Raw genomic sequence first — 25,426 nt, forward strand, 5'->3', positions numbered from 1 at the left:
CTTTTCAACACTCCCCCTTGGATGCCCACATATCAACATGAGTTGCCTCGTTAAAACCTTGCTTGGAAAAACCCAGTAGGAAAAAACCATAACGAAGGAAAAAGAGTACAACTTTTCCTGGATCGTTGATATAGTGTCAAGTATGCTTATGTTGCCTCGTTAAAACCTTGATAGGAAAATCCCAGTGGGAAAAATCCTGATCGAAGGAAAGAGAGTACAACAAGCATGTATCATGGATGCTCCCCTCGATATATATCTCCCCCTGATTCCGCATTCTCCAAATTTAGCTGTTTGATAAGTCGACGTAATCCGATATTTTGCACTAACTTCTGAAACTTGCACTTTGGTAGAGATTTAGTGAACAAGTCTGCCAAATTTTCATTCGAACAGATTTGTCTGACTTCAATAACTTTAGCCTTCTGAAGCTTATGTACACTGAAAAACTTTAGAGATATGTACTTAGTCTTATCGCCCTTGATGAATCCTTCCTTCATTTGGGCAGCACAGGCTGGATTATCTTCATGGATGACAATTGGATTGTCTGTCTTCGAAGTTAGACCACATGAATTCCGGATATAATGGATCATTGATCTTAACCAAGAACATTCAAGACTTGCTGCATGTAAAACAAGTATTTCTGAATGATTTGAAGATGTAGCAACTAATGTTTGCTTGGTTGAGCGCCATGAGATTGTTGTATCTCCATTCTTAAACACATATCCAGTTTATGAGCAGGCTTTATGCGGATCAGGGAGAAAACCAGCATCTGCATATCCAATAAGGACCTAGTCATTTGTGGAGTTCTTTGAGTATAAAAGACCCATGTCTGTTGTCCCATGAAGGTATTGCAATACATCTTTGATACCCTTCCAATGGCGAATTGTTGGAGCAGATCTATACCTTGCTAACAAGTTAACTGAAAAAGCTATATCTGGTCTAGTACATTGTGCTAAATACAACAAAGCACCTACTGCACTCAAATATGGTACTTCTGGACCAAGGACCAGTTCATCATCTTCTTTTGGACGGAATGGATCTTTCTTAATGTCCAAAGAACGAACGACCACTAGCGTGCTGAGTGGATAAGCCTTGTCCATACCAAATCACTTCAGAATTTTTTCAATGTAAGCTGATTGGTGGACCAAAATTCCACTAGCACAATGCTTGATCTGCAGGCCGAGACAATATTTTGTTTTTCCAAGGTCTTTCATTTCAAATTCGCTTTTCAGATATTCAGCAGCTTTATTGAGCTCTTCAGGAGTTCCAACTAGATTCATATCATCAACATATACTGCCACTATAACGAATCCAGAATTGGATTTATTAATGAACACACAAGGGCAAATGACATTGTTGATATACCCTTCTTTGATCAAATACTCACTGAGACGATTATATCACATTCGTCCAGATTGTTTTAGCCCATACAATGATCGCCTTAATTTGATCGAGAGCATACCTCGTGGTTTGTTACTTGTTTCAGGCAACTTAAGTCCTTCTGGGACTTTCATATATATGTCAGTATCTAATTCTCCATATAGATACGCAATGATGACATCCATAAGTCGCATGTCAAGCCTTTCTTAAACCACTAAACTTATTAAGTAACGGAACGTAATTGCGTCCATTACAGGAAAGTATGTCTCCTCATAATCAATTCTAGGTCTTTGAGAAAAGCCTTGTGCAACGAGTCATGCTTTGAATCTTGCAATCTCGTTTTTCTCATTGCGTTTCCTTGTGAATACCCATTTGTAACCCACGGGGTTTACACTAGGCGGGGTTTGGACAACTGGTCCAAAAACATTCCGCCTTTCCAAGGAATTTAATTCTGCCTGGATTGCATCTTTCCGCTTAGGCCAATCCTATCTCTGTTTGCATTCATCAACAAAGCGGGGCTCAATATCATCACTTAAGATGATTTCAGTGGCTACTGCGAATGCGAACATATCATCGATGATTATTTCATTCTGATCCCACAATTCATTTGTACATGCATAATTTACGAAGATTTCTTTGCTTTCATGTACTTCTGTCTCTTCAGGGACATGTGTTTCATCAATGACATTTTCTTTTTCTGGAAGTCCAGAATCATGAATTATGGATTTATCATTCATTTTCTCTTCCTGAATGATTTTATTTGGATTCAGCTATACCCTCGACTTTCTCCTTTGAGGGGCTAAATCTTTTGAACCTGGGGGTCTACCACGCTTTAGGCGTGCACCAGATGAATCATTCGCTGCCACTTTATTTTGTCCAACAGGGACATCAATTCTTGCAGGTGCATTTGCAACTGGTATATGTGATTTTGTCACTTTCATAGCATCATTAAATGCATCTGGCATTTGATTGGCAATACTTTGAAGATGAACGATCATTCTCACTTCATTTTCACATTGAATGATGCGAGGATCAAAATGAGACAAGATGGGAACAACCCATGTCAGCTCTTTCCGTTCTTTTGGAACAGTCTTTTCTCCCCCTAACGACGAGAAGACTGTCTCATCAAAGTGACAATCAGCAAAACAAGCTGTAAACATATCACCTGTCAGGGGTTCCAAATATCTAATGATAGATGGTGAATCAAAACCCACGTAAATTCCCAGTCTACGCTAAGGTCCCATTTTAGTGCGTTGTGACGGTGCAATAGGCACATAAACAGCACAACCAAAAACTCGTAAATGTGAAATGTTTGGTTGATGTCCAAACATGAGTTGTACTGAAGAGTATTGATGGTTGGCTATAGGTCTCAATCGAACTAATGATGCAGCATGTAAGATGGCAAGTCCCCATGCAGAAACTGGTAATTTGGTTTTCATAAGCAGAGTGTGAGCTATTAACTGAAGCCGCTTGATCATTGCTTCTGCTAAACCATTTTGAGTATGGACATGAGGAACATGGTGTTCAACATCAATGCCCAATGTCATGCAATATTCATCAAAGGTATTCTCAAGTTGGATTGACTTAATGGGATAATCTAAGAACTGTGCTCGTAACTTAATTATTTGAGCAAGAAGTCTCGCAAAGGCTACATTCTGAGTAGACAAGAGACAAACATGTGACCAACGGGTAGATGCATCAACCAAAACCATAAAATATCGAAATGATCCACATGATGGTTGAATAGGCCCACAAATATCCTCTTGAATTCTTTGTAGAAATGATGGGGATTCAGCATCAACCTTTAGTTGTGATGGTCTAATTACCAACTTCCCTTAAGAACAAGCTTTGCAAGGGTTATCATTTGAGATAGCAATGTGTCTGCTCACTAATAGATGTCCATTAGAGTTAGTAATGATCATACGCATCATGGTGGATCCTGGATGACCCAGACGGTCATGCCAAAGCATGTAAACCTTTGAATCAATGAACTTCTGGTTCATGACAGTATGTGATTCAATTGTCCTTATGTATGTATAATACAATCCACTCGATAAACCACGCAACTTCTCCAATGTACGCTTTTGGGTATCATTAGAGGTAATGCATAGATACTCAACATTTTCTGCACTTTTCGTTTCAATGTGGTATCCATTTAAGCGTATGTCTTTGAAACTCAACAAATTTCGAGTAGATCGAGTAGCATACAATGCATTCTGTATGGACAATATTGTTCCATTTGGTAACATAATCTGGGCTTTCCCCGAGCCTTCAATTACATCTAAAGGTCCTGATATTGTTGTTACCCTTACCCTTGTAAGTATTAAGCTTGAGAAATACTTTCGATCACGAAGTATTGTATGTGTGGTTACGCTGTCTGCAGGACAAATATCTCCTCCATTTCTCATGTTCTGAGAATAACCACAATTTTTATCCATGCCCTATGAGTAAGATAATCAGAGTTAAAAGCAAGTTGTAACAAGAAATTTACATGCCACTTTTATTGAATCTGAAATGCTTTTAAACTACAAGTTCAGCATAATAAAAGTACATCAATGATTCAATCGGACCAATATACTTCATTTCCCCTTTCCACAATAAAGTATGGAACATCTAGGTGGGTTGTGTTCAACTGCCCTGATAAGTCAAACACTGGATCAGGTATATCCATTGGTCTACCCTGGTCGAGAAAATTGGTCTCGACACCCTTCTCCTTGAGGGAGGCTTGATACAGATCCACCAGATGTTTTGAGGTACGACAAGTACGCGCCTAATGCCCATTGCCACTACACTTATGGCAGGCTCCTTCAGAGTTCCTGGGAGCATTGTTCATATGAGCTTTGCCTTTGTGGCAATTCACATTTTTGAAGTTCGGGCCTGAATTATGCCTCGGAACCTGGTTATGAAACTGAACTCCATGGTTCTTGCCTTTCCTGTTCCACCGACCTCGCTTGTGGCCACGTCCTCGTTTATGATTATCACCACTAAAGGATGTGGTGTTCACTTCGAGGGAAGCAGCATTCACTTCTGGGAATGGTGCAAATCCAGTAGGTCGGGAATGATGGTTTTTCATCAGGAGCTCATTGTTCTATTCAGCTACTAAGAGCACATATATCAGCTGGTTATACTCAGTGTAGCCTTGTGCTCTATACTGCTGCTGCAGGAGCACGTTAGAGGCATAAAATGTGTTGAGAGTCTTTTCCAGCATATGTTCCTCAGTAATAGTATCCCCACAAAGCTTCATCTGAGAGGTAATTCTGAACAACGCAGAATTGTACTCTGCCACTGACTTGAAGTCATGGATCCTCAAATAAGTCCACTCATAGCGGGCCCTTGGAAGAATCACCGTTGTCTGGTGATTGTATCTGTTTCTCAAGGCATTCCAGAGAGCTAACGGATCTTCAACCGTTATGTATTCGCTCTTTAGCGCCTTATCAAGATGGCGACGAATGAAAATCATGGTCTTTGCCCGATCTTAAGAAGATGAGCTGCTCTCATCCCTGATGGTATCTCCAAGATTCCGTGCTTCCAGATGGATCTTGGTATCCAGTACCCAGGTCAGGTAATTCTTTCCGGTAATATCCAGGGCAACAAATTCAAGCTTCGCCAAGTTCGTCATTTTCTTTTCTGAAAGAAAGTGAGATGTGTAAGAACTTGCAATAATATGTATTCCTGGAGGAATATGATGTTAGAACTTCTGGTTCTTACAAATTTTTCATTTTGATCTTCAGGCCAAAATGATAAGTACTCGAAACTTCTAGCTCGAGATTTTCAGAATGAATGAGGAAGACAATTGTACCGCACCATTCTCATTGAAATAATGTAACATAGAATGGGCGATTATTCCGCACCACTCAAGTAGCAGGAAAATTAAATACACATAGCAGAGTGGGCGATTATACCGCACCACCTAAATTTGCAATGAAGTTAAACAGCAGACAAATTTAAATATGCAGGGTAAGGTGGACGATTATACTGTTCCACCTAAAATTGCAGTAAAATTAAATCTACAGTCCAAGATAGGCAATGATACCGCATCGTCTTGGATCGCAGTAAGAATAAATTTGCAGTTCAAGATTGGTGATTGTACCGCACCATCTTGGAAATAAATACTGGGTTAGTAATCAATCTCTAAACCAAACAAGAAATCAAAGATATATGTAACCGTTAGGTTGAAAACTAAGAGCAGGCATGGAGCAAACAGTTCGTCGCGAAGGTGTACCGCACAGTTGAGGCAGAGGAAGAAGATGAACAGTAAAAACCTTAGAGGAAACATTTTTTCTTTCTTTCGTTCGGCGAAGAGAGATGAGAGAATAATTATATTTAGAGACTCGTGCTGATAAGTGTTATAAATAGGTCAAAGTTAGAGAGATAACCTTTTAATGGTAGGTACGAGGTAGATGTAAAATGTCACACTAAAACTATAGCACAAAAGGATAACAAATAAAAAACGAAGGAATAGATGATATTATTGACCTTTTCTCTCGTTTTCTTCTTTTATATTTTTCTGTCACTTGAAAGCATACGGAGTGCTCTATTTATAGAGCAACTCCAAACTGATGCATTAACTGCACATTGAAGTTTACAGCACTTCATTTACAATACAACCTCCATGCATTTACAAATTCAATTTTACTTTGCATGGGCATTGAAAACTTCTACCAATGCTGGAAAACTTCTACCAATGTACTATGGGCATTCATTACCCACCAGTCTTTTCAACAATAACTATGAATTTGAAATCCATCAGTTGTAACTACTCTAGAAGAATTGCATCGTATCATAAACATTGTAAATGAACTCTATAAAACTCCCCAAACTCCAATTTTATTACTCATTGAATTTTTCTTTGCCAAATTTCTTACATCTTCCTAGTATTTTTCTGAGATTCGAGTTCACCAGATTCAAAGTTGGAGTGCTGGCACTTTGAATATTGATAGTTGTATCCTGGTGGACAACGCCTACGAGAACTACAAAGCACAAGAATGAGGGCGAATTTCATCTATAAAGACATTGAAACCCACAAACCTCTATGACGTTCATCAAGTTAGTTTTACTTATAATTTCTATGTCTACGAGGTGTATGCTTTAATTTTCATTTCGTTCAATTAAGTTTGTAAGTTTGTTACTTTCTTAAATAAAATCATGTTACAAATTTGTGTTTATGTTAATGGTATCCAACACAAAAGCTCTTGGAACATGGCTAGAATAACTAGTAAGCACCGCACATGAACTATATCAGGTTCACCGAACTAGGGTATCGAAGCTAGTCAGTCTGATACACCCCAAATTGGTAGGCACGATCGTTTCACCGAGGAAGACCTTCTTGTCGACCAAGAAAGGGAAACCTAATCATACCTTGATTAGGAAAGTTTCCCGAGTATTTATGAATCTCAATCATAACGGAATTGACGTGTCATGCCGCCACCTGAATAGTCATTTTTTTACCTCAAGCTGAGGTGTGAATCACATCTCAATTATAGAATTAGAAACTTCAATAATCAAGATGCGAAAAAATTAAATAAATAAAATAAAACAAAATCAGAGCATTCCTTGACACATAAAAATTATGGAGCAGAAGCCTAGTTGAAATCTTGTTCCCCAATTTCATGATTCAAATCTTCATATATTTCAAAAGTTACTATTATTTTGGGTTAATTATTGGATTGGTTCTAGCTAGTTACAAAGTTTGAAATTTTTTTTTTTTAATAATTAGTCATTAAATATCCGTAGACCTTACAAGGTCACTCTTTGTATTTTTGGGTAGAGCTCGATCCTACAAACACGTAGCCCAAAACCATTTGCCAATCAGAGTTATAACTTAGGAGAAATAAGTGAACAAAGGCAAGAGAAAAATAGTAATTAGGACCTCCTATGTATGGAAGGCCCAACAAAGCTGGAGCAACGTTGTCATTTCGAGAAACCTTGACCCGCGAGAAGCAGGCCAAGTTTCTGGGTAAAGTTTCAAATTATTTTTACAACAAATTCCAATGACGAAAAAGGTTACCACCACCACCATTGGACTTCTTTCACTATCCCAAACATAACCACCACAAACACGACCCCATTCGAGGTTCGTTTCAGATGAGTGGAACTCGATGGTGCCGAGTGGTCTCGAGGAAAACTCACCATTTCCGGCCACTTTGATGCCAACCACCACCACAAGTGGGTAGTTCTTAACCCCATGACGAGAACCATGGGGCACAATCATAGAGTAGAGCAGCCACGATGTTGCGACAAGGCCACATCCTTTTTCGGTGATCTGCAGCTTCCATGACGATTTTCACCTTCCTCCGGCCATCTTCAAGCTTTGGTGCAAGTAAACCTTTTACTCTTCTTCTCATGATCTATCTCTTGGTAAATTTTGAGCAAATCAGTGATGGTTGGAAAATACAGCAAAGCTTGGCCGCCGGGCACTGCATGGCCAGAGAACCAACCTTGTGTTTCTAAGCTAATGTTGATGCCCTGAATTTGTTTTTTTGACATTCGTTAAGTATGATTCAATTGTTTGAGCCTAGTTTTGTAAAGTGTTGCCACTTGACCATTGTGGTAGGCAAAGATCCGATCGTTGGATCGTTATGAAATTTTAGTATGTTTTTGTGCATATTTTGTGATGACCTTAGGAGTTTACAGATTAGAAATCTGATGCGCTCCTTATGACCTAGACGAGGACCGCTTGATTCACTTTTGACTTTTGGTCAATATGTCCTGAATCCTTCTTAAAATGCTAAAATAGCATCACTAGAGACCTGATATATCCTAGTAGATCAACCTTTGTTTGCATGTCATCCCAAGAGTTATGCACCTTACTTTGTGTGAAAGGGTACCTTACCGAGATTTACAATAAACTTCTAAATGTGTGTATTAGACATAGATTATTGCTGGTATGGGCAGATAAATCGGGGACCATATAAGAAATATTATGTAGAACTTGTTTGTCCATGTGACTAAATTTTTATTGAATAATATGTATATGTGTTTACAATTGTGATTCATGTTGAATTGATGTATGATGTATGATGTACGATATATGATTTGTGATGATGTGACTCCACCATATAGCATTAAGGTACATGAATTGTCCTGCATGGTTAATCTGCATTGGGGGACCATACTTTTATGTGTATGCCTATGATACCGACTAGTCAATCCGCATTGGAGGACTACATGTGTTATAGGGGTGACTGTTTAGTTAATCCACATTAGGGGGGTCACTGCCTACCTGTTTACATTATTTCCATAGGTGGTTCCGCCTAGCTAATCCGCATTGAGGAACCACATATTAGAGGCATGCTTCTGGTCTTGCCTGCTTAATCTGCACTGGTGACCATATGCATTCTAGATTGTTTTTTTTTTTTTTTTTGTAGTTGTAACTCATGTGCATGTATAAATTTTTTTTCCCATTTGATTTTACACATGCCCGAAAGCTTCTACTTTAGCTTGTTATATATGGGAACCCATGGAAACTTCTGGTTCCATAATTAATGAATTAATGAAGAGACAATGGAAACTTCTAGTTCCATGAATATGATTCAATGAGCCTTTAAGTATAGATGTTTTCTAATATCATATGATTTCGCATGAATTCTCAAGCATTATGAATCCATGAAAGTATCTTTTGTGTAAGATGTCAATGGTCACACAATCGGGTTTTGCCAAGTTCACAATTTTCTTATTCCTAAAAGGAAGAAATTCAAATATGACAGAAATTGCAATAATTAACTCATACCACATATAACACATGTCTACACAAAATGTTAGAATTTCAAGTTCTTAGCATTATTCATATTTTGAATTTCAGGTCAACATTATTCATATGTACTAGAAATTTATTCTCAAAATCGACATCATTAGAACCTTTAGGTTCATATTTTGAAATTCATGTCCGTACTTAATATGTACATGGATTAAGGAACTTATGATCCTCATTACATGAATCAAGGAACTTTTGGCCCTCATTTAATAGTTTGTGGACTGAGGCACTTGTGGCCATCATTTTAATTTAGTTGAGGAACTGATGCTCTCTCAGTTGATTCAAAAACTTCAGGTTTTGATTTGAACAAGGAACTTTGGGTCCGATCATTTTTATATAATGATGATCAAGGAACTTCAAGTCCAATAATTTTATATGATGACGATCAAGAAACTACGGGTTCTAATCTGATCAAGGGACTTCAGGTCTTTTTATATACTCATCATAAAATGTAGTACACTAAATAAATTAGCAATAGACGGTAGTTCTAGCCATGGTAAATAAATTGCTTTTAAGTAATTAAAGCTTGTGGCAAGGGCTTTGATCCAGCACAATTCACATAAATATCAAAGCTTTAAAGCAAAGAGTAATAATTTCACCCACTGTAAATAAAAAGAAATTTGTGATAAGGCTTTAAACTAGCATCATTCACATAAATATTTCAAAACAGAAAAGGCAATGATTAAGTCTCCATCTTTTTTTTTTCTTTGTCTGCCACTTTCTTTTGTTTCATCCATTTTATTTTATTTTCATTTCATAGTTCTAAGTCACAGTTCTAAGTCTCTTTAGTTACCCAGGAAGTAATAGTAACAATAAGTCCCAATTGGTGCTCCTCCTCTGATGAGTTTTAAAAAAATCAAAACGGTTCCAATAAATTTTGGAGTCAAGAGTAGTGCCTGCAACTTATGAGAAGATCAAACCATTAGATTTGGGTCAAATTTTAGTATGATATGGATATGAAGATACCGAACAACTTTCGTGAAGAAACAATTTCAATCTGAGCTACTAAGAAAGGAGTTTCGGTACTCATAAAATGGTTGTCCAGTTTTCCGCAGAATTAGAAACTGGGTTGGTGTTTCAAACATCTACGACGATCGCACGGTTGGAATTTTCCGGAATTTTGATTTGTTATATGTACTGGGTAGACAAACAACTTTAAAGAAGGAAGTATCTCAATTCAAGGCCAGCAAGTTGGAGTTCATATGCTGTTTACATGGCTGTCAGATTTTCTGCCAATAATAATGATAATAGTTATATAACGAAATGTGTATTTACTTTAAGAAAATTAGTCATACAGGGATATGAAAATGAAATGAAAAGATTTTCTTATCTGTGAGAGGTAGGTAGTGCTTCACTGGATTTATGGTATTGTGCTTTCCACCGACATGAGAGTTTTTCATGCTGATAACGTGTTGTAAAATCGACAATATGTGTGTAGTGGAATAAAGTAAATAAGACAGGATATTTACGAGGTTCGGCAAGCATACCTACGTTCTCGGGGCAGCAGTAGTACTTTATTTCATTATCTGAAATAATAGGAATACAAATTAACTGTCACTATTTTTTTTTTTCTCTAGCTTGGCTCGCTAGTAATTTCTTCCACATCTCTCTTCTTTCCTCTTCTCTTCCTTTTCCTCCATAACTCCTCTTTCTTTTCTCTGTATGTTTTTCTCTCATCTCTTTCTTCTTCTTCTCACTTCTTCCTTCCTCTGTATGTTTTCATCTTATAGGCAAAAGATTACTGTAGAAACACTATTCACTTAACAAACTTTCCTCAAATGAATAGTAAAATACTGTGCATGAATAGTAATACATCCGTTTTTCTTCATATGAATAATAATCCATCTGATTTTTCTTTGGATGATAGTAATAAACTATTCATGTGGACCATTCACACAATAGCAATATTATCATTGATATTTTGGAAAATTAATTTTTACAGAATAAGCCATGATATTAACAGTTTTGATAACGAACTCAAAATTCTATTAATCCACCACGTGTATTGAAGAAGAAATCAAGATTTAACGTTTAATTGCTTTTTCGTATGAAGGCTGTCTTGCCTTGGGCATGTAAATCCTTTTAAACTTTGCAATTCACACCAAAAGGAGCGCGTCTACACGCTCTCCTCACACGGCATCAATGATTGTATGGAAGTTAACTCCACGCTCTTCGAGTGCGAGTATCAATTGTCAATCCACTTTCTCACTCCATCATCAACTCTCCGATTCCGATTGACTCAGATACACAACAAAATCCCCAAAACCAACCCACCCCAAAACTCACTGGGCTTTTCAGAATAATACCAACCTCTTTCAATGGCGGACACCACCGCAGAAGTAGAGCAAGAAACACCTCCACCGCCATCATCATGCTACTCGGTGATTCTGAGAATTATGAGCAAAAGGAGAACATGGGTATGTATGTTCGTGCTAGTATACGCCATCCTCCTTACTTCTTCATGGAACTTCCTCAAATCCTTGCTCTCCTGGTACGAATTGCAACCCCAGTCGTCTTCGTCATCGTACGGATGGCCTGCCCTTTACGCCTCGGTGCTTCTGGGGGTGGTTTTCGGGCTGCTTTCGATGTTCGCGGCGCTTGCAGTGATGGTTCCGGCCACTCTGGTGACGTGGATCGCCATCGTGGTTCTGCTGGCCTTCTTCGGGAAGCCGAGGAGGGCGTTGGTGGTGGAAGGGAGGAAGATTACGAGAGAGATTGTTGGGATTGTGATGAGGATTTTGTTGAAGGAGGGGAACTTGGTGGCTGCTGGTTGTGCTGTTTTGGGGTATTTTGCACTTTTTAGGAGGAATGGGAATGAGGTGATTGACTGATTTGGTTGTTGAGGTTTTGGATTTTGGTAAAGTTCTCTGCTTTCCCTATCTCCTCCCCCAATTTGAAGCCATTGTTTTGTAACTTTGTATGCTATTTTTATTATTTTACTTTCAACATCTCAGATTAGAAAGGGTAAAAATCTGACTCCCTCCCTGTGTTTTGATTTTAGTTTGGTATCTGACTGTTATTTGGTGTGTGTGTGTGTGTGTGTGTGTGTCTGTATCATATATCCTTCCCAAATTTAGCAACTTTATGGCCAAATATATAACACAGAATTGGAGGTGTCAGTGTTATTGTGCGTGATGATGCCGGGGTTTTTGCAGCCGCAATGTGCAGAAATTTTCAAGATGTCTTCTCTCCGTTGCAGGTGGAAGCCATGGCGATTAGAGGACCTTTTCGATTGAATGTGATTCACTTGAGATTGTTTTGGCGTTGAGGACCCATTGGTTAACCTGTATCCGATGGGGCAGATTATCGAAGACACGAAGTCCTTGCTCCCGACAATCACTGAAGTTACATGTACCCGTATCCGTCGCCAAGCCAACAATTTAGTGCATCGTTCGGCTCGTTATGGTCTTAGTGTAGATTACATTTGTGTATGTTCTGGTAATCCTCCTATTTTTGTTGTAGACACTTGATGAGGAGAATGTATCCCAGTAATATGGCAGTCATCTCTGCCTTTTTTGTAAACCACTTTTGATCTTATGAAACCCAAAAAAAAAAAAAAAAATTGATTGCGGAAGGAAGCAAATGTATGAAGGCACAAGTTCGAAAAATATTTCGAAAGCAAGGGACATGTAATGGATGCATTGTGTTTAACTCTAGTGTCGTGAGCGTGTGAACTGGGACACAATGAGTTGAAGAAGAAGACCTTAATCTACACTAAGCGGTATTCCGTTGTTTTTTATTTAAGATTTTTGGACGATGGAAGTTTGTTGTTTCTTTCTTCCCTTTAAAGGTTTATAACTTACAAGCTTCTCCAAACTTAACCAAGCCAGTCGTATAAAACTGGTTTGCGGAGGAGGAGGAGTTGAATACAGGCTACACGGTAACCAGCAGTCTCTGCTTGTTTACTGTTTGATTCCGGTAAAACTGGACCGACCGATTACCGAGAGGTTACTACCGAATCGATAATTAGTGGAAAAGAAAATCGAAGTATTTGTGGAAATATATGAAACTAGAATCCAATTCAACAAGGTAAAAACTCTATCACTTGGTGAAACGTAGTTGAACACTTGTCCAGTAAAAAAAACAATTCACTGTAATCATACAAGTACAAAATTCACCCTTTGTGTTCGTAGAGGCTGTCCAGAGGCAAGGCGAACGATGGATGTGCCTTGAGCCTCACCTTATTATATATCTTAAATTTTGAGTGTTGTTATTGATACTCCGAAAGTCTCACTGTTTTGCTAAGTATATTTTTCTTTATATATAGAAAGTTTGGAGTACAAAATAAAATTTATAGAGTGTCAATAACTGCAACCTAAAACTTTCATCATTCATTGTATTTTAGATTCGGAAGAAAGAAAAAAAAATCTCTTATTCTCCTAAATCTAATCTGATGCATCTCAAATTTATATTCGAAAGGCCTCATTTCATCTCCTCGAGATGGCATAACTTTGAAAGCTTTCGTCTATCACTTTGGAGCCCGAACTGTCATTACAGTTTAGGGTATTTCTAAAGGTTATATCAAATACGACAACTAAGACTAAAGGACATGGTTTTCTCTATGGAAGATGCTATAATTTACATAACAGCTGAGTTATTTAACTTTTTATTTTTCGGCAATCTCTTTTTATAACAAATAAAGATGGAGTCCATTTTGTTATTTAATGTGTGAGGTCTCATAATTCACAAACTTTTAGATAATTTTTTTTATTAAAGACGGTCATAGTGGAGCCCAATATATAATAAAATAATAATTTAACACATTTCTTAGGATGAAAGAAATTTTGTGGGAGGTGTATAATCAAAATTTTAAAATGCCGATAACAATTCTCATTTTATTTATGAGATGAATTGATTGGTTAAGGAATGTCAAGGTGTCACATCCCGGCCCGGGCCCCCATCACAACCCGAGGCCGCTCCACCACCGTACCACGATATTGTCCGCTTTGGGTCCCGACCACGCCCTCACGGTTTTGTTTCTGGGAACTCACACGAGAACTTCCCGATGGGTCACCCATCCTGGGAATGCTCTCGCGCGCTACTCGCTTAACTTCGGAGTTCCCATAGAACCTGAAGCCAGTGAGCTCCCAAAAGGCCTCGTGCTAGGTAAGGATGGGAATATACATACAAGGATCATTTCCCTGGGCGATGTGGGATGTCATAATCCACCCCCCTTAGGGGTCCGACGTCCTCGTCGGCACACTCGCGACCAGGGTTAGGCTCTAATACCAAATTATCACATCCCGGCCCGGGCGACACCACTTCCCCGGCCCGCTCCACCACCGTAGCACGATATTGTCCGCTTTGGGCCCCGACCACGCCCTCACGGTTTTGTTTCTGGGAACTCACACGAGAACTTCCCGATGGGTCACCCATCCTGTGAATGCTCTCGCGCGCTACTCGCTTAACTTCGGAGTTCCTATGGAACCCGAAGCCAGTGAGCTCTCAAAAGGCCTCGAGCTAGGTAAGGATGGGAATATACATATAAGGATCATTCTCCTGAACGATGTGGAATGTCACACAAGGTCCATAGCACACACATCCTTAACTGTTTGTAGTCGTTAAATGTGTATGTGAAGCTTACTAAACATAATTATAACGACAAAATTAACATGTGCGAGAGCTCAAGTGATCCTGACATTTTTCTCCACTTAATTTTTGCTTTCATATTTTACAAAGATTCATAGAGGTGATGTAATTTATGTAATATGTAATAAGAGCGGAATAGGGGGTAAATTCCTTCCCTTAGAACCGTACTTGAGAGTTTCCGACCTCATATGGCTCAGTGGTCAAATTCTTTTGGTGTCCTAATTTTTAATTACCCTATCTAATTGAATGAGATTTCTCAGACATATATCGGATATTTTTTTTTTCAAGTTAACCCCATCAGTCAATTCGAACCCTCGAAATTTGATCCAACAACTAAAAACAGGAGCTTCTTTAAAAGTTATAATGACTTTAATCGTTACATCAAATTTCATGGGTTCGGATTGATTGATGGGTTGTATTTGATGAAAGGGATGCGGAGATGATCCCTTTCCCACGTGGGGACAGTGGGTGTATGGAGTACAATTATTATTCTTTTATTTTATTTAGGAACTTAAAGATTATTTCACGAAAAAAAATAACTTGTCATTTATATTAGGAAGTTTTCATAAAAAAGGCTTGGGTTAAGTTTATTTAATAAAAAATCATGCTATAACTTTATTTAATGAAAAAAAAACTTAAATTTTAATGAAAAACCCTTAATTTTTAATAAAGAGGACAAAAGAACTTAAATTTTAATGAAAATGACATAATTTTAATATTAAAAAAAAAAAACTAGATGCACCTAAATGCGCGCATCCATCACAAAAACTATTTATGAAACAGTACTACACTGTTTATGAAATTAAACGATATTACACTATTTATGAAACCGCGGTACTATACTATTTATGGAAATAAACAATACTACACTATTTATTGTCCAGATTCATAAATGGTGCCTAGTTCTTGGTTCACTTTTGTAAATAGTACTTAGTTATTAGGTCATGTTTCATAAATAGTGTATAGTAATTGATGCAGTTTCATAAATAGTGTCTCATTCTTGATCCATAAATAATGCCTAGTTCTTGATCCACTTTCATATGTAATGAGTAGTCCTTGATTATATTTCATAAATAGTATCTAGTTGTTGGTCCAGTTTTATAAATAATGTCTCTTTTTTAATCCAGTGTTTTATATTGAACTCTTTCAATTTTTTATATTTTCTAATCAAACAAAGAACCGATTAGAACTTGAGGAAATTGAAAATTCATATGGTTCACAACTCAGTGTTTTTTTTTGGAGTTCCTTATGTTATGTTAATGAAGTCCACAAGTTGTATCTAAGAATGCTTTTTTATTTTCTTCCCAAAAAACCCCCTTCTCCTGCAAGTTTTTATATTTTTATTTTTATTTTTTATAAATGCCCTTTCTCCTGCCATCAATCACTCCACATAAATATTTTTTTAAAACGGTTGCGGCATACATTTTAAATGGATAAAAAACTCCATAGAAGCAAATACATCGGCTGGGAAAAAGCACCAGCACACCAAACCAAACAAAATCTAGAAAAAACGCTGTGCAATTGTGCGCGTAGTTAGGTTTTTTTTGGTTTTTTAAAGGGAAGTTTTAACGAAAAGTCACGGTATTGTTCAGTTTAACGAAAAATTATATTTTTACATTAAATCTTATCATTAAAACTCAAAGTTTTCAAACCCTTTTCATTAGTTTTTTTTTTTTAATCTTTATCATTAAATAAAGTTATAGAATGATTTTTTGTTAAAATTCAAAGTTTTAAAGTTATTTTCATTAGTTTTTTTTTTTATATTGGAGTTCTATTAAAAGGTGGGTGAGGAAGAGTGTTAAGAATAGTTCTCACCACACATGGCCACTTAGTAATTGGAATAAAATTGTAAATATCAGTTCAGCGAAGTTAATTAAATAATGTACCTTTTCATCTATTGTGTTTAAATTTGAATTCTTTCGCATAATTTAGATTAACAAAAAAAATGAATAAATTAATTAGGAAAAACAAATAATTTTGTTTTTAAATACAAGTGATATCCCTACTTTAAACTACATTAGCAATAAGTTTGAATCCAAAATAAAATGGGCGATAGAGTAAGATCCAACTACTCACCCAAGTAATCCAATACGTAACATATATAAATTTAGCCAACGTAAGCACATTAATCAGGAAGAAGTAAGGAATGATTCTTCCTTTTCTTTTTCCTCCTTTTGGTAAAGGAAAAGAACCTCCAACTACATTCTTGAACTCCGAGGACTTTTTCCAATGAGACAACAAAGCATCTACCAACTTCATCATAAGAAACAAAGCATATAAAACATCTCTCCATTCGTCCTTCCTATAGGGCAGCCTTGATACAAATATGATTAGAAATAATGCCTTGACAATTAACAGTCTTAAAGTGGTTTATTGTATTCACTTTAGTCTCAATTTTGCCCTATCATCATTTTTTGGTTTAATTATTTCTTCGGTTTGTTCACAGTGTAATATACTCATCTACTTGTTCTGTTTTTTTTTCACCCACCTATTAGTGTAATTATTCATGACAAATGCATATAAGGTGAACGGAAAAATAGAATAGGCGAGCATTGATGATAGCACTCGCTAACAATCTTAAACATTACGTAAAGGGTGTTAAGGAGTTAATATACGTTACCAAAGAATTGGAGATGTAAGGAGATTAAAAGAGAGCTAAAACAGACTATATTTGTGTTTAATCTCAATTTTCCCAAATTGTTTTCATGTTTTTAGTACCAAAAATAGAAGAGAAGCAACTAGCTTTGTGCTGATAAACCTCATTTCGGCATATCTAACCGGTGTTCGAACCGTCACAACTTACTTCTTTGGTTATTTCCATTTGTTTAGATTTTGTTTGGTGCTGACCACGGATTTCAGTGTCGTATTCAATTTGAATTCTGAGAGATTTTAATTCTTTTAATGGATCTAACACTATGTTTGGATGAGGGAAATAAACATAGAATTTTGGTAAAAGTCAGAATTTATAAATTAACAAGCATCAATTCTCTTGTTTAGATTCATAAACATAGAAATTTAGAATTTCTGCGTGGAAAAAAAACTTAGAATTTGGGACCTCCAAATCCCAAGTTCAAATTCCATGTAAATAGGTGTCATTTCTCAATTTCTATGATTGATAGTTTAAAAATAACAAATTCCGTATTCAATTCCATTGTTCTTTTAGGTTAACCAAACAAGAAAATTTACAAATTCTAGAAAATAAAATCTCGTCATTTCAATTTCCGTCATTTTTAAATTCGTTAATAATCTTAAATTTCTTCGCCCAAACATAGTGTAAAGGTATTCAATTAGGATTTTAAGTGAATTCAATCTATATTCAACTAAAATTTTAAGATAGTTTATTTAAATTCTCATAGATTGGGTCTATTCAATTATGATTATAAAAAAGTTTATAATGTTTTAGGTATATTCAATTAGGAATTTATTTAAAATTTTTTAAAAAATTGAGGAATTTGAGAGAATTAAAAAAATTTCGTAGTCTATTATAGGCATTCACAATCTCAACTCTTCCTCTAAGATTTCAAGATAATTGAATCAAAATTTTACATGAAATATCTACAAATCAATTAAACTCTATCAAAATTCCTAAATTTATAAATTTAATAAAACCTTCAAAATCTCAATTAAATACACCAACATAACATTTATGAAATCAATTACTAAATTTCAACCAAATATAATGCAACTTGTGCCTGACATTATATAATTGAGGGTGATGAGAAGACCGGGTCTGACATTCAGGAAAACCGTGTCCTTGTTTATCGGAGGAATTGTGTCCAAAATTTGTTTATGCACTATTGCATTTTACAACTGTTTTGCTTATTATATTTTTGGGTAAATTACAATGTACCACATCAGGTTTGAGGTCTATTATAATCTCATACAACATTTTCAAAACATTTCACTTTCATACCTTAAGTATTATTTTATTTCAATATAATACATCCGTTACATTTTCTATCCATTGTTCAGTTAAGAGTTGACGTGGCTGTCACATTTGTGCCATGTGACAAAAAAACATTAAAAAAATAATTAATTAAAGAAAAGTAAAAAAAAATCCCAGAAACCCATCCTTTCCCCTTCCCCGCAACCCCCCCTCACCCCTCTCCTTCACCCCTCCATTAATCGAAATTGGATGTAAGCAGCAGCTGTTGCTGAATTTGTAGCAGCCAAATCCAGTTTTTTTTTTTAATCCTTTTTAGCTGCTTTGATTTGAGAAATAAATTAATATTATAGGAAGCTTTTGTTTGGTAATTTCTAAATAGTTTGATGTAGTGGATTCTGCAAAATAATATAAAGAAAAAGTATTAATACAAAGAAATGCACCAAATAAATATAAAGAAAGCATATCACATGATTGATCTTTTGGGATCTGTCAATCTAAGAAGTCCAAAATCAACTTCTTTTTTTTTAAGTTTAAAGTTCAAAATCATTGCCAGAATCTAAACCATCGAGATTGAAACTTGATTTGATTTTTTTAATTATGAGCGAGATTTTGCACTGATTTACTTTAAAAAGATGAGAGATGTCAAGTACTTTTTTTTATTTTTTATCAAATGATAATTTTTGTTATATTTAGATATTAAATTAATCACTAAAGAGTTAAATATTTCAATACGAAATGATACTTTAAACACATATTTTGTGAATTAAAGAGAAAGAAATTAGTCACCAGATCGATTCACCGCTTGCTAAACATCGATTAATGTGGCAATAAGGTGAGGTGTGAGCATGTAATATTACTTCTTTTTTACCCTTTTTCTTTTTGTAAATTGGAGTTGTTTTCATATTTCTATGAGTAGGTGAGACTGAAATCGAACAAGACAAACTTGTTCAGGGAAAGATTAAAATTCAAGAAAAGCAGTGAAATCAGGTACCTCAGAATCTCAGATCTAAACACAACACAACCAGGCAGCAAACAGTTTGATACTAACACTGCAACCACACCACACACCCACCAGTCTCTGTCTCTCTGTCTCTCTCTCTCTCTCTCTACACTCCCTCTCTCTCTTCGCCTTCCATTGATAATATTTCTCCATTTTTGACTATTGTCTTCTTGGTTGAACATGTTAGCTCTGATTTCTCTGCCATATTCCCCACATGCCCTCAGACCTTCCTCCACCCTTGTTGCATAAAACTTCCCTTTTTCTCCTTTTCCACTTATATATCAGGATAGCAGTTTACTACAGAAAGATCTGGGTGTTCATATCTAGGGTCTGAGGATCATAATCTCATCTGGGTACCAATAATTTCAGGATTTTGTTGAAATTTAGCCAAAAGGGTGTCCAAAAATTCTTCAAATCTGCCCAAATTTTGGGGCTTTTTATGATCTTGAGGTTCTCTGCAAAGAAGAAGAAAATGGTAGTGGCAGGAAATGGTCTGTTCTACCCAATTCTCGGATTCGTGTCCTGTGTGGCCTTCATCTACATGTCTTTCGGTAACTTGGGTTCTAATGTTGGCGACGAAAAGAAGTTGAGTTTTGTGGGGAGGAATGGGACTCAGTTCATGTTGGATGGCAAGGCATTTTACATTAATGGGTGGAATTCTTACTGGTTGATGGATCAAAGTGTGGATGAGTATAGAAAGCCGAGGGTCCGTAAAATTCTTCAAGCCGGTGCGAAAATGGGCCTTACCGTCTGCCGGACTTGGGCGTTTAACGACGGCGAGTACAATGCCCTCCAGATTTCCCCTGGTCACTTCAATGAGGAAGTGTTCAAGGTATTATTCATAATCCATGTACTTTCCATTTATTTTGTTTTATATTGCAAATGTTGATAGCTGTTATGTGGGAAACCTTTGCCTTAGGAGTTCATTGAACATAAATTTCGAAACTTTGTTTAATGCGATCGAGTTCTGACCTTTCTCTGTGTACTTGTTTGGGTGCTTCAATTTGGTGTTTACCTAAGTGGTGATCATGTTTTGCCATATCTATACATGAATGTATTATCAGTGAAGGTTTGCAACTGAAGTAGTAAAATTACAGTTCCATATAACTAAGACGGTAAATGATCATTTTTTGCCCAAACTAAATGCAGGTCAGGTCAGGTGATTCCTTGTTAATAGATTATCTTGCTTTCTGAAAGTGGGAATAACATAGCAAGAGGGTTGGGACAAAGTTTTTATATGTTTTGATACTGATTAATGCATTCATGAATGTAGCACAATTGGAAGATCATCAAGTCATGTTTAGGGGTTTCTTAACAATAGAGACATAACACGAAATGTTTTGGACAATAATGTAGTAAAATTTACGTATGCTTTCTGCCATATTTTTTCAACTTCTCGGCTTGCACCTAAGGAATAATATAGTGGAATTCTCTACATGTTCTATTATTGCTGTTCATAATACATTTTTAAGCCAGGCTAATTGGAAGTGTCCACGCTATGCGGCATGTACCTATGAATACCATTTAATTTTTGCCATTATTTTTGTTATTTTTAGAAGTACCATTTGTTAATGATCTTTCTCCATATTTTTGTTCTTTGTTATAACAATTTAATTTGGTGACAGGCTTTGGATCATGTCATTGTAGAAGCTAGACAACAGGGCATCAGGCTGCTCCTTTGCTTAGTCAATAACTTGCAAGCATATGGCGGGAAGACTCAGTATGTAAAGTGGGCTTGGGAAGAAGGTGTTGGTTTGAGCGCTTCCAATGATTCCTTTTTCTTCGATCCATCTATTCGCAATTATTTCAAGAACTACGTCAAGGTAATTTTGTTTGTTGCTTTACTTCCCAGGAACAAAATGTTGCACTGCTCTTTGATGATACTTTGATAGCTCGGAGCATCTCCAATGAGCTCCCTAAATGAGCTCCTAACTAGAATTTAGGGAGGATTTCAAAAAAAATCAACTCCAGTTATGCTCCCTATCCACCTCCTAAGATAGGGTTTTGTCTAGGAGTTCCTAAATATAGGGAGGGAGAAAGGAGCTCGTAGTGGCTCTCTATAATTAATGCTAATTGTTTTAAATAAATAATCAATTCCTATTGGCTAATTATTGACTCTTAGTCATTATAAGTTATAACTCTCTAAACCAGGGAGTAAGGTTGGAGTACACTTTTTTAGAGAGCTCCTAAAATAACATTTTGACAGTTTTAGCATGATTGGAGATGCTCTCATAATCTTAGATTTTCTTGTTGATGAGTAGAAAACTATTAATAGTATGCCATTGTTACATTTATTATATTTTGAAATGAAGAAACAAAATATGGTATGAGGTTAAACTTTGGGAGTCCCAATATTTCATAGGATACTTTAGTTCATCCAGAAGTATTTATGTTGCCATGAAGGCGGGGTACGGGGACAAAGTTTTGCTGCCAAGATGACGTACTAAACACTACTAGGTTTACTTGTTGAACATTTGGTCACACATAATGTAACGTAAGCTTTTTGCTACTAGGTATAACAAGTAAGGCTGCAAAACCTCTGAATATCATGATCCATTGGAAAGATTGTACTAAATCTCCAATTGGATCTCGTACAGAGTCATTTGGTTAGAAGGACTTGAAATATCTTTCATTCGTTGACCTTTCTAACTTTCTTATCCTTCCCTTTCCCCTGTTCCTACTAAGATACAAATGGAAGGATCTATCTGAGTGCCATATTTTTTCACTCATGATCACATGAAGTTGAGGAAAATTATGAATTTTAAGGCACCGGACCATTAACAGGATTGTGGCATTTAAGATTTATGAGATACAGGTGATGTCTCTGGATTTTGGTAGCCATTTGTAAATATAACATTATGGAGGGCATGTTTAACTATTGTGGATTCTAAAGTGTTTGATTGTTATGAGTTAAATGATTTTGTACCTTGCTGGTATCCTGAATAGGCCATTACTTCTCCTTCGGTGATTTGTTTCTCTGAAATAACAGAAACCCCAAGAATCTTTGTTTTAATCAATTTTGGCGCTGTGATGATTTATAAGTTTATAACCGATTCTAATTCATTTCCTTTTTTCCTCCAGACTATCCTAACAAGGAAGAATACTCTCAATGGAATTGAGTATAGAAATGATCCTACCATTTTCGCGTGGGAATTAATAAATGAACCTCGTTGCATAACTGATGCTTCAGGCGACACTCTCCAAGTATGTTTTCAACTATTGAGACTGCCTTCTTACAATTATGAATAAATAAGAATAAATGTACTAATTCAAACTGCCACGAGATCTTTTCATTTGCTTATATGCATTTTATATATCCTTCTACGAGGATTTAATTTAATTTTTTGTGGAACCAAATTAGGTATGTGTAAAATTTGATGTTTTGTGGGCAAAATAACACACTTTTTTTCTTTCTAATTTTACTTGTCTTTGTTGCTGATCCAGAGGGATATGATAGGTCGCCTGCATTGGTGAATGGTGTCCAGTCCAGTTTAGTAGGAATTACTTGGTGTCCATCCTTTAACTTGCTTGTGATTTCTTTGTGATTTGCGCTTTTAGGAAAATAATAGGAATTAGTAGAGATTAGAGAACTACTGCTACCAATTTTTCTTTCTCTTACTTTGGGCAAAGAGCTTCGTATTCTAATAATTCAACGGTTCTTAATTATTATATTTTCCTTCCAAGTTAAGGGGTTGTTATCTTTAATATTTCTGTGGGTGAGGTGGGGTGGGAGGTGGGCTTGGGGCGTCTCTGTAACCTCTCCTATTAGAACATGAGTTAATTGTCTCTTATACTGTTGCAGGATTGGATTGAAGAAATGTCAGCTTTTGTGAAAGCAATTGACAAGAATCACCTGCTGACCGTGGGCCTCGAAGGATTTTATGGTCCTAAAAGCCCTAAAAGGTTGACTGCAAATCCAGAAATGTGGGCATCCAGACTTGGATCAGATTTTATTCGCAACTCCAAGATCCCCAATATTGATTTCGCCTCTGTTCATATCTACCCTGACCATTGGTAAGCATTTGCATGTTGATTTACATTAAATGAAATTTCTCAAGTCGATATGAGGGAAATCAGATCTTACCAACAACTTATTAGAAATCTTATAAATATTTGCATGGATGGTCCTTCTCTACATAATCAGATATGCATCTTACATAATTGATTACGATGGAGAGGCATGCCGCATATCCCTAACTTGGGTCTTATCAGATCAGCTCACCTTAGCAAATAATCCAAGCTAACCCTTGGATCTAAGTCCACCTTTTTTAAAATTCAAATCTTGAAAATGGACCTTTATTGAAATAAGTGCCATTCTCTAAATCTTTAACTTAGATATGAACGGGTGAGATGTACAGTGATACAACTCGTCATTCATATTTTGAAACGGTCTAAAAGAACAAACTAATTTAATGACCTATGAGGCTCTGTTTGGTGGGCTGGTTGGGATAGGTTGTGACCAATTAAAATGGAATTGAGTCCAGTCCCTTGTTTGTTGTGTCAAAATGTGACATGGACATGACTCGACATGTTGGAATCCACAACAGCGCGGGATATCTAACCTATCCTTATACATGGGTAAACAAGTCCTTTCTTACAAGTCCCTACAAGTCCAATTCTATCCCTAAGGCCCAAACGGACCCTAAGAGAATAATTATAAGCGTAGGAACATGTTCATTTTCTCCATACTTTCAACTCAAATTATTGACCGTGTGGATTCATGATTGAATGTGTGGTCAAAGTTAACATGATATCTCAAACTATTTGGCAAGAATATATTATGTAGTCCATTTTAGATTTTATTCAGTATTTAGTCATCTCATGTGCTCTATTTCATTTGTTTCATTCTAGAATGTAATTAGGTCTTTTCTATCCTTTAGTTCAGCGCTCCCAACCTCATGTCTGTAATAAATTAATTTTGTGAAAGGATGTTTGCCCTTGTACATTCCTTACGGTACATCTAACCAGTACTCACTTCGTCCTCACTTTTTGGGTAGGTTCCATGATGAAGAATTTCACGAGAACCTCAAATTTGTCTCCAAGTGGATGCGTTCTCACATTGAAGACGGGGACAATGAACTGAATAAACCCATCATGTTCACCGAATATGGATTGTCAAACCAGAACAAGGACTTTGAACCATCTCAGCGTGAGAGGTTTTACAAAACTATTCTAGACGTGATATACAAATCTGCCAAGAAAAACCGGTCTGGAGCAGGTGCTTTAGCCTGGCAGTTTCTCGTTGAAGGAATGGACGAGTATAATGATGAATTTGGGATTGTTCCGTGGGAAAGACCGTCTGAGTATAAGATGATAGTAGAACAATCATGCAGGTTGGCTAGACTCAAGGGACCAACTCAACAACAGCGAAATTTGAAAGACTTGTGTTCGCAAAGAAAGTGAATTGCTTATTATTTGTCAGCAGAAAAATTCAATTCCTTGGGAGGGTTGGGGCTATATATTTACGATTTGACGGTGCTTAAAGGAGAGATGCAGGTTCGACGGTGTACTATATCCTTCCCACAGCATATGGAAGATGTAATTTCATCTTGAATGAAATGTAAGTTATAGAAAATGTTATAATTGTGATGTTATCGAAAGCTTTTCGTGATGAAAGAGTACAGATTAACAGCCAAAAGAAGTCTTTTGAACTATTGATTAGGTTGCTTTGCTTGTTAGAAATGGTATCCGCAGTCCTGAAACTGTGTTTTAAAGCACTGGATAGGTATGATACCTCTCTCTATGAAAACTCTACTTCTCTTGTAATGATATCTACAGACTACCGCGGTCTTGATTTTTATACAACAGCTTTCGTTCTGGT

The 25,426-nt window shown here is 36.5% G+C and overlaps 3 protein-coding genes across 5 annotated transcripts; 2 read left to right on the forward strand and 1 right to left on the reverse strand.

The window, feature by feature from the left end:
- Positions 1-4,465: 4,465 nt before the first annotated feature.
- LOC137740719 (uncharacterized) lies at positions 4,466-4,837 on the reverse strand. The gene has a single exon (XM_068480542.1). It carries the CDS (start codon positions 4,835-4,837, stop codon positions 4,466-4,468), a length of 372 nt encoding a protein of 123 aa, XP_068336643.1.
- Positions 4,838-11,241: 6,404 nt separating this feature from the next.
- LOC137739973 (uncharacterized) lies at positions 11,242-12,698 on the forward strand. 3 transcript variants are annotated; one of them, XM_068479742.1, is made up of 2 exons: positions 11,242-11,987; positions 12,208-12,698. In XM_068479742.1, the coding sequence occupies exon 1, from the start codon at positions 11,449-11,451 to the stop codon at positions 11,959-11,961; it is 513 nt and encodes a 170-aa protein (XP_068335843.1). In that variant the 5' UTR covers positions 11,242-11,448; the 3' UTR covers positions 11,962-11,987; positions 12,208-12,698. The 3 variants fall into 3 exon arrangements, with proteins under 3 accessions (XP_068335843.1, XP_068335844.1, XP_068335842.1); XM_068479743.1 differs by having other exon boundaries at positions 12,286-12,698; XM_068479741.1 differs by having other exon boundaries at positions 11,244-11,987; positions 12,330-12,698.
- A 6,841-nt stretch (positions 12,699-19,539) lies between these two features.
- Positions 19,540-25,223, forward strand: LOC137739493 (mannan endo-1,4-beta-mannosidase 2-like). The gene is made up of 5 exons (XM_068479079.1): positions 19,540-20,437; positions 21,231-21,428; positions 22,687-22,809; positions 23,408-23,619; positions 24,603-25,223. Exons 1-5 carry the CDS (start codon positions 20,045-20,047, stop codon positions 25,006-25,008), a joined length of 1,332 nt encoding a protein of 443 aa, XP_068335180.1. The 5' UTR covers positions 19,540-20,044; the 3' UTR covers positions 25,009-25,223.
- The last annotated feature ends 203 nt before the right edge of the window (positions 25,224-25,426 follow it).

This window comes from Pyrus communis, chromosome 7 (genome assembly GCF_963583255.1).
Source record: "Pyrus communis chromosome 7, drPyrComm1.1, whole genome shotgun sequence".
Classification (NCBI taxonomy): Eukaryota; Viridiplantae; Streptophyta; class Magnoliopsida; order Rosales; family Rosaceae; genus Pyrus; species Pyrus communis.

Coding starts and splice junctions, on each gene's coding strand:
- LOC137739493 (XM_068479079.1), top strand. CDS start 20,045: ATGATCTTGAGGTTCTCTGCAAAGAAGAAGAAAATGGTAGTGGCAGGA. Junction 20,438..21,230: donor TCAATGAGGAAGTGTTCAAG/GTATTATTCATA, acceptor ATTTGGTGACAG/GCTTTGGATCATGTCATTGT. Junction 21,429..22,686: donor ATTTCAAGAACTACGTCAAG/GTAATTTTGTTT, acceptor TTTTTCCTCCAG/ACTATCCTAACAAGGAAGAA.
- LOC137740719 (XM_068480542.1), bottom strand. CDS start 4,837: ATGATTTTCATTCGTCGCCATCTTGATAAGGCGCTAAAGAGCGAATAC.
- LOC137739973 (XM_068479742.1), top strand. CDS start 11,449: ATGGCGGACACCACCGCAGAAGTAGAGCAAGAAACACCTCCACCGCCA.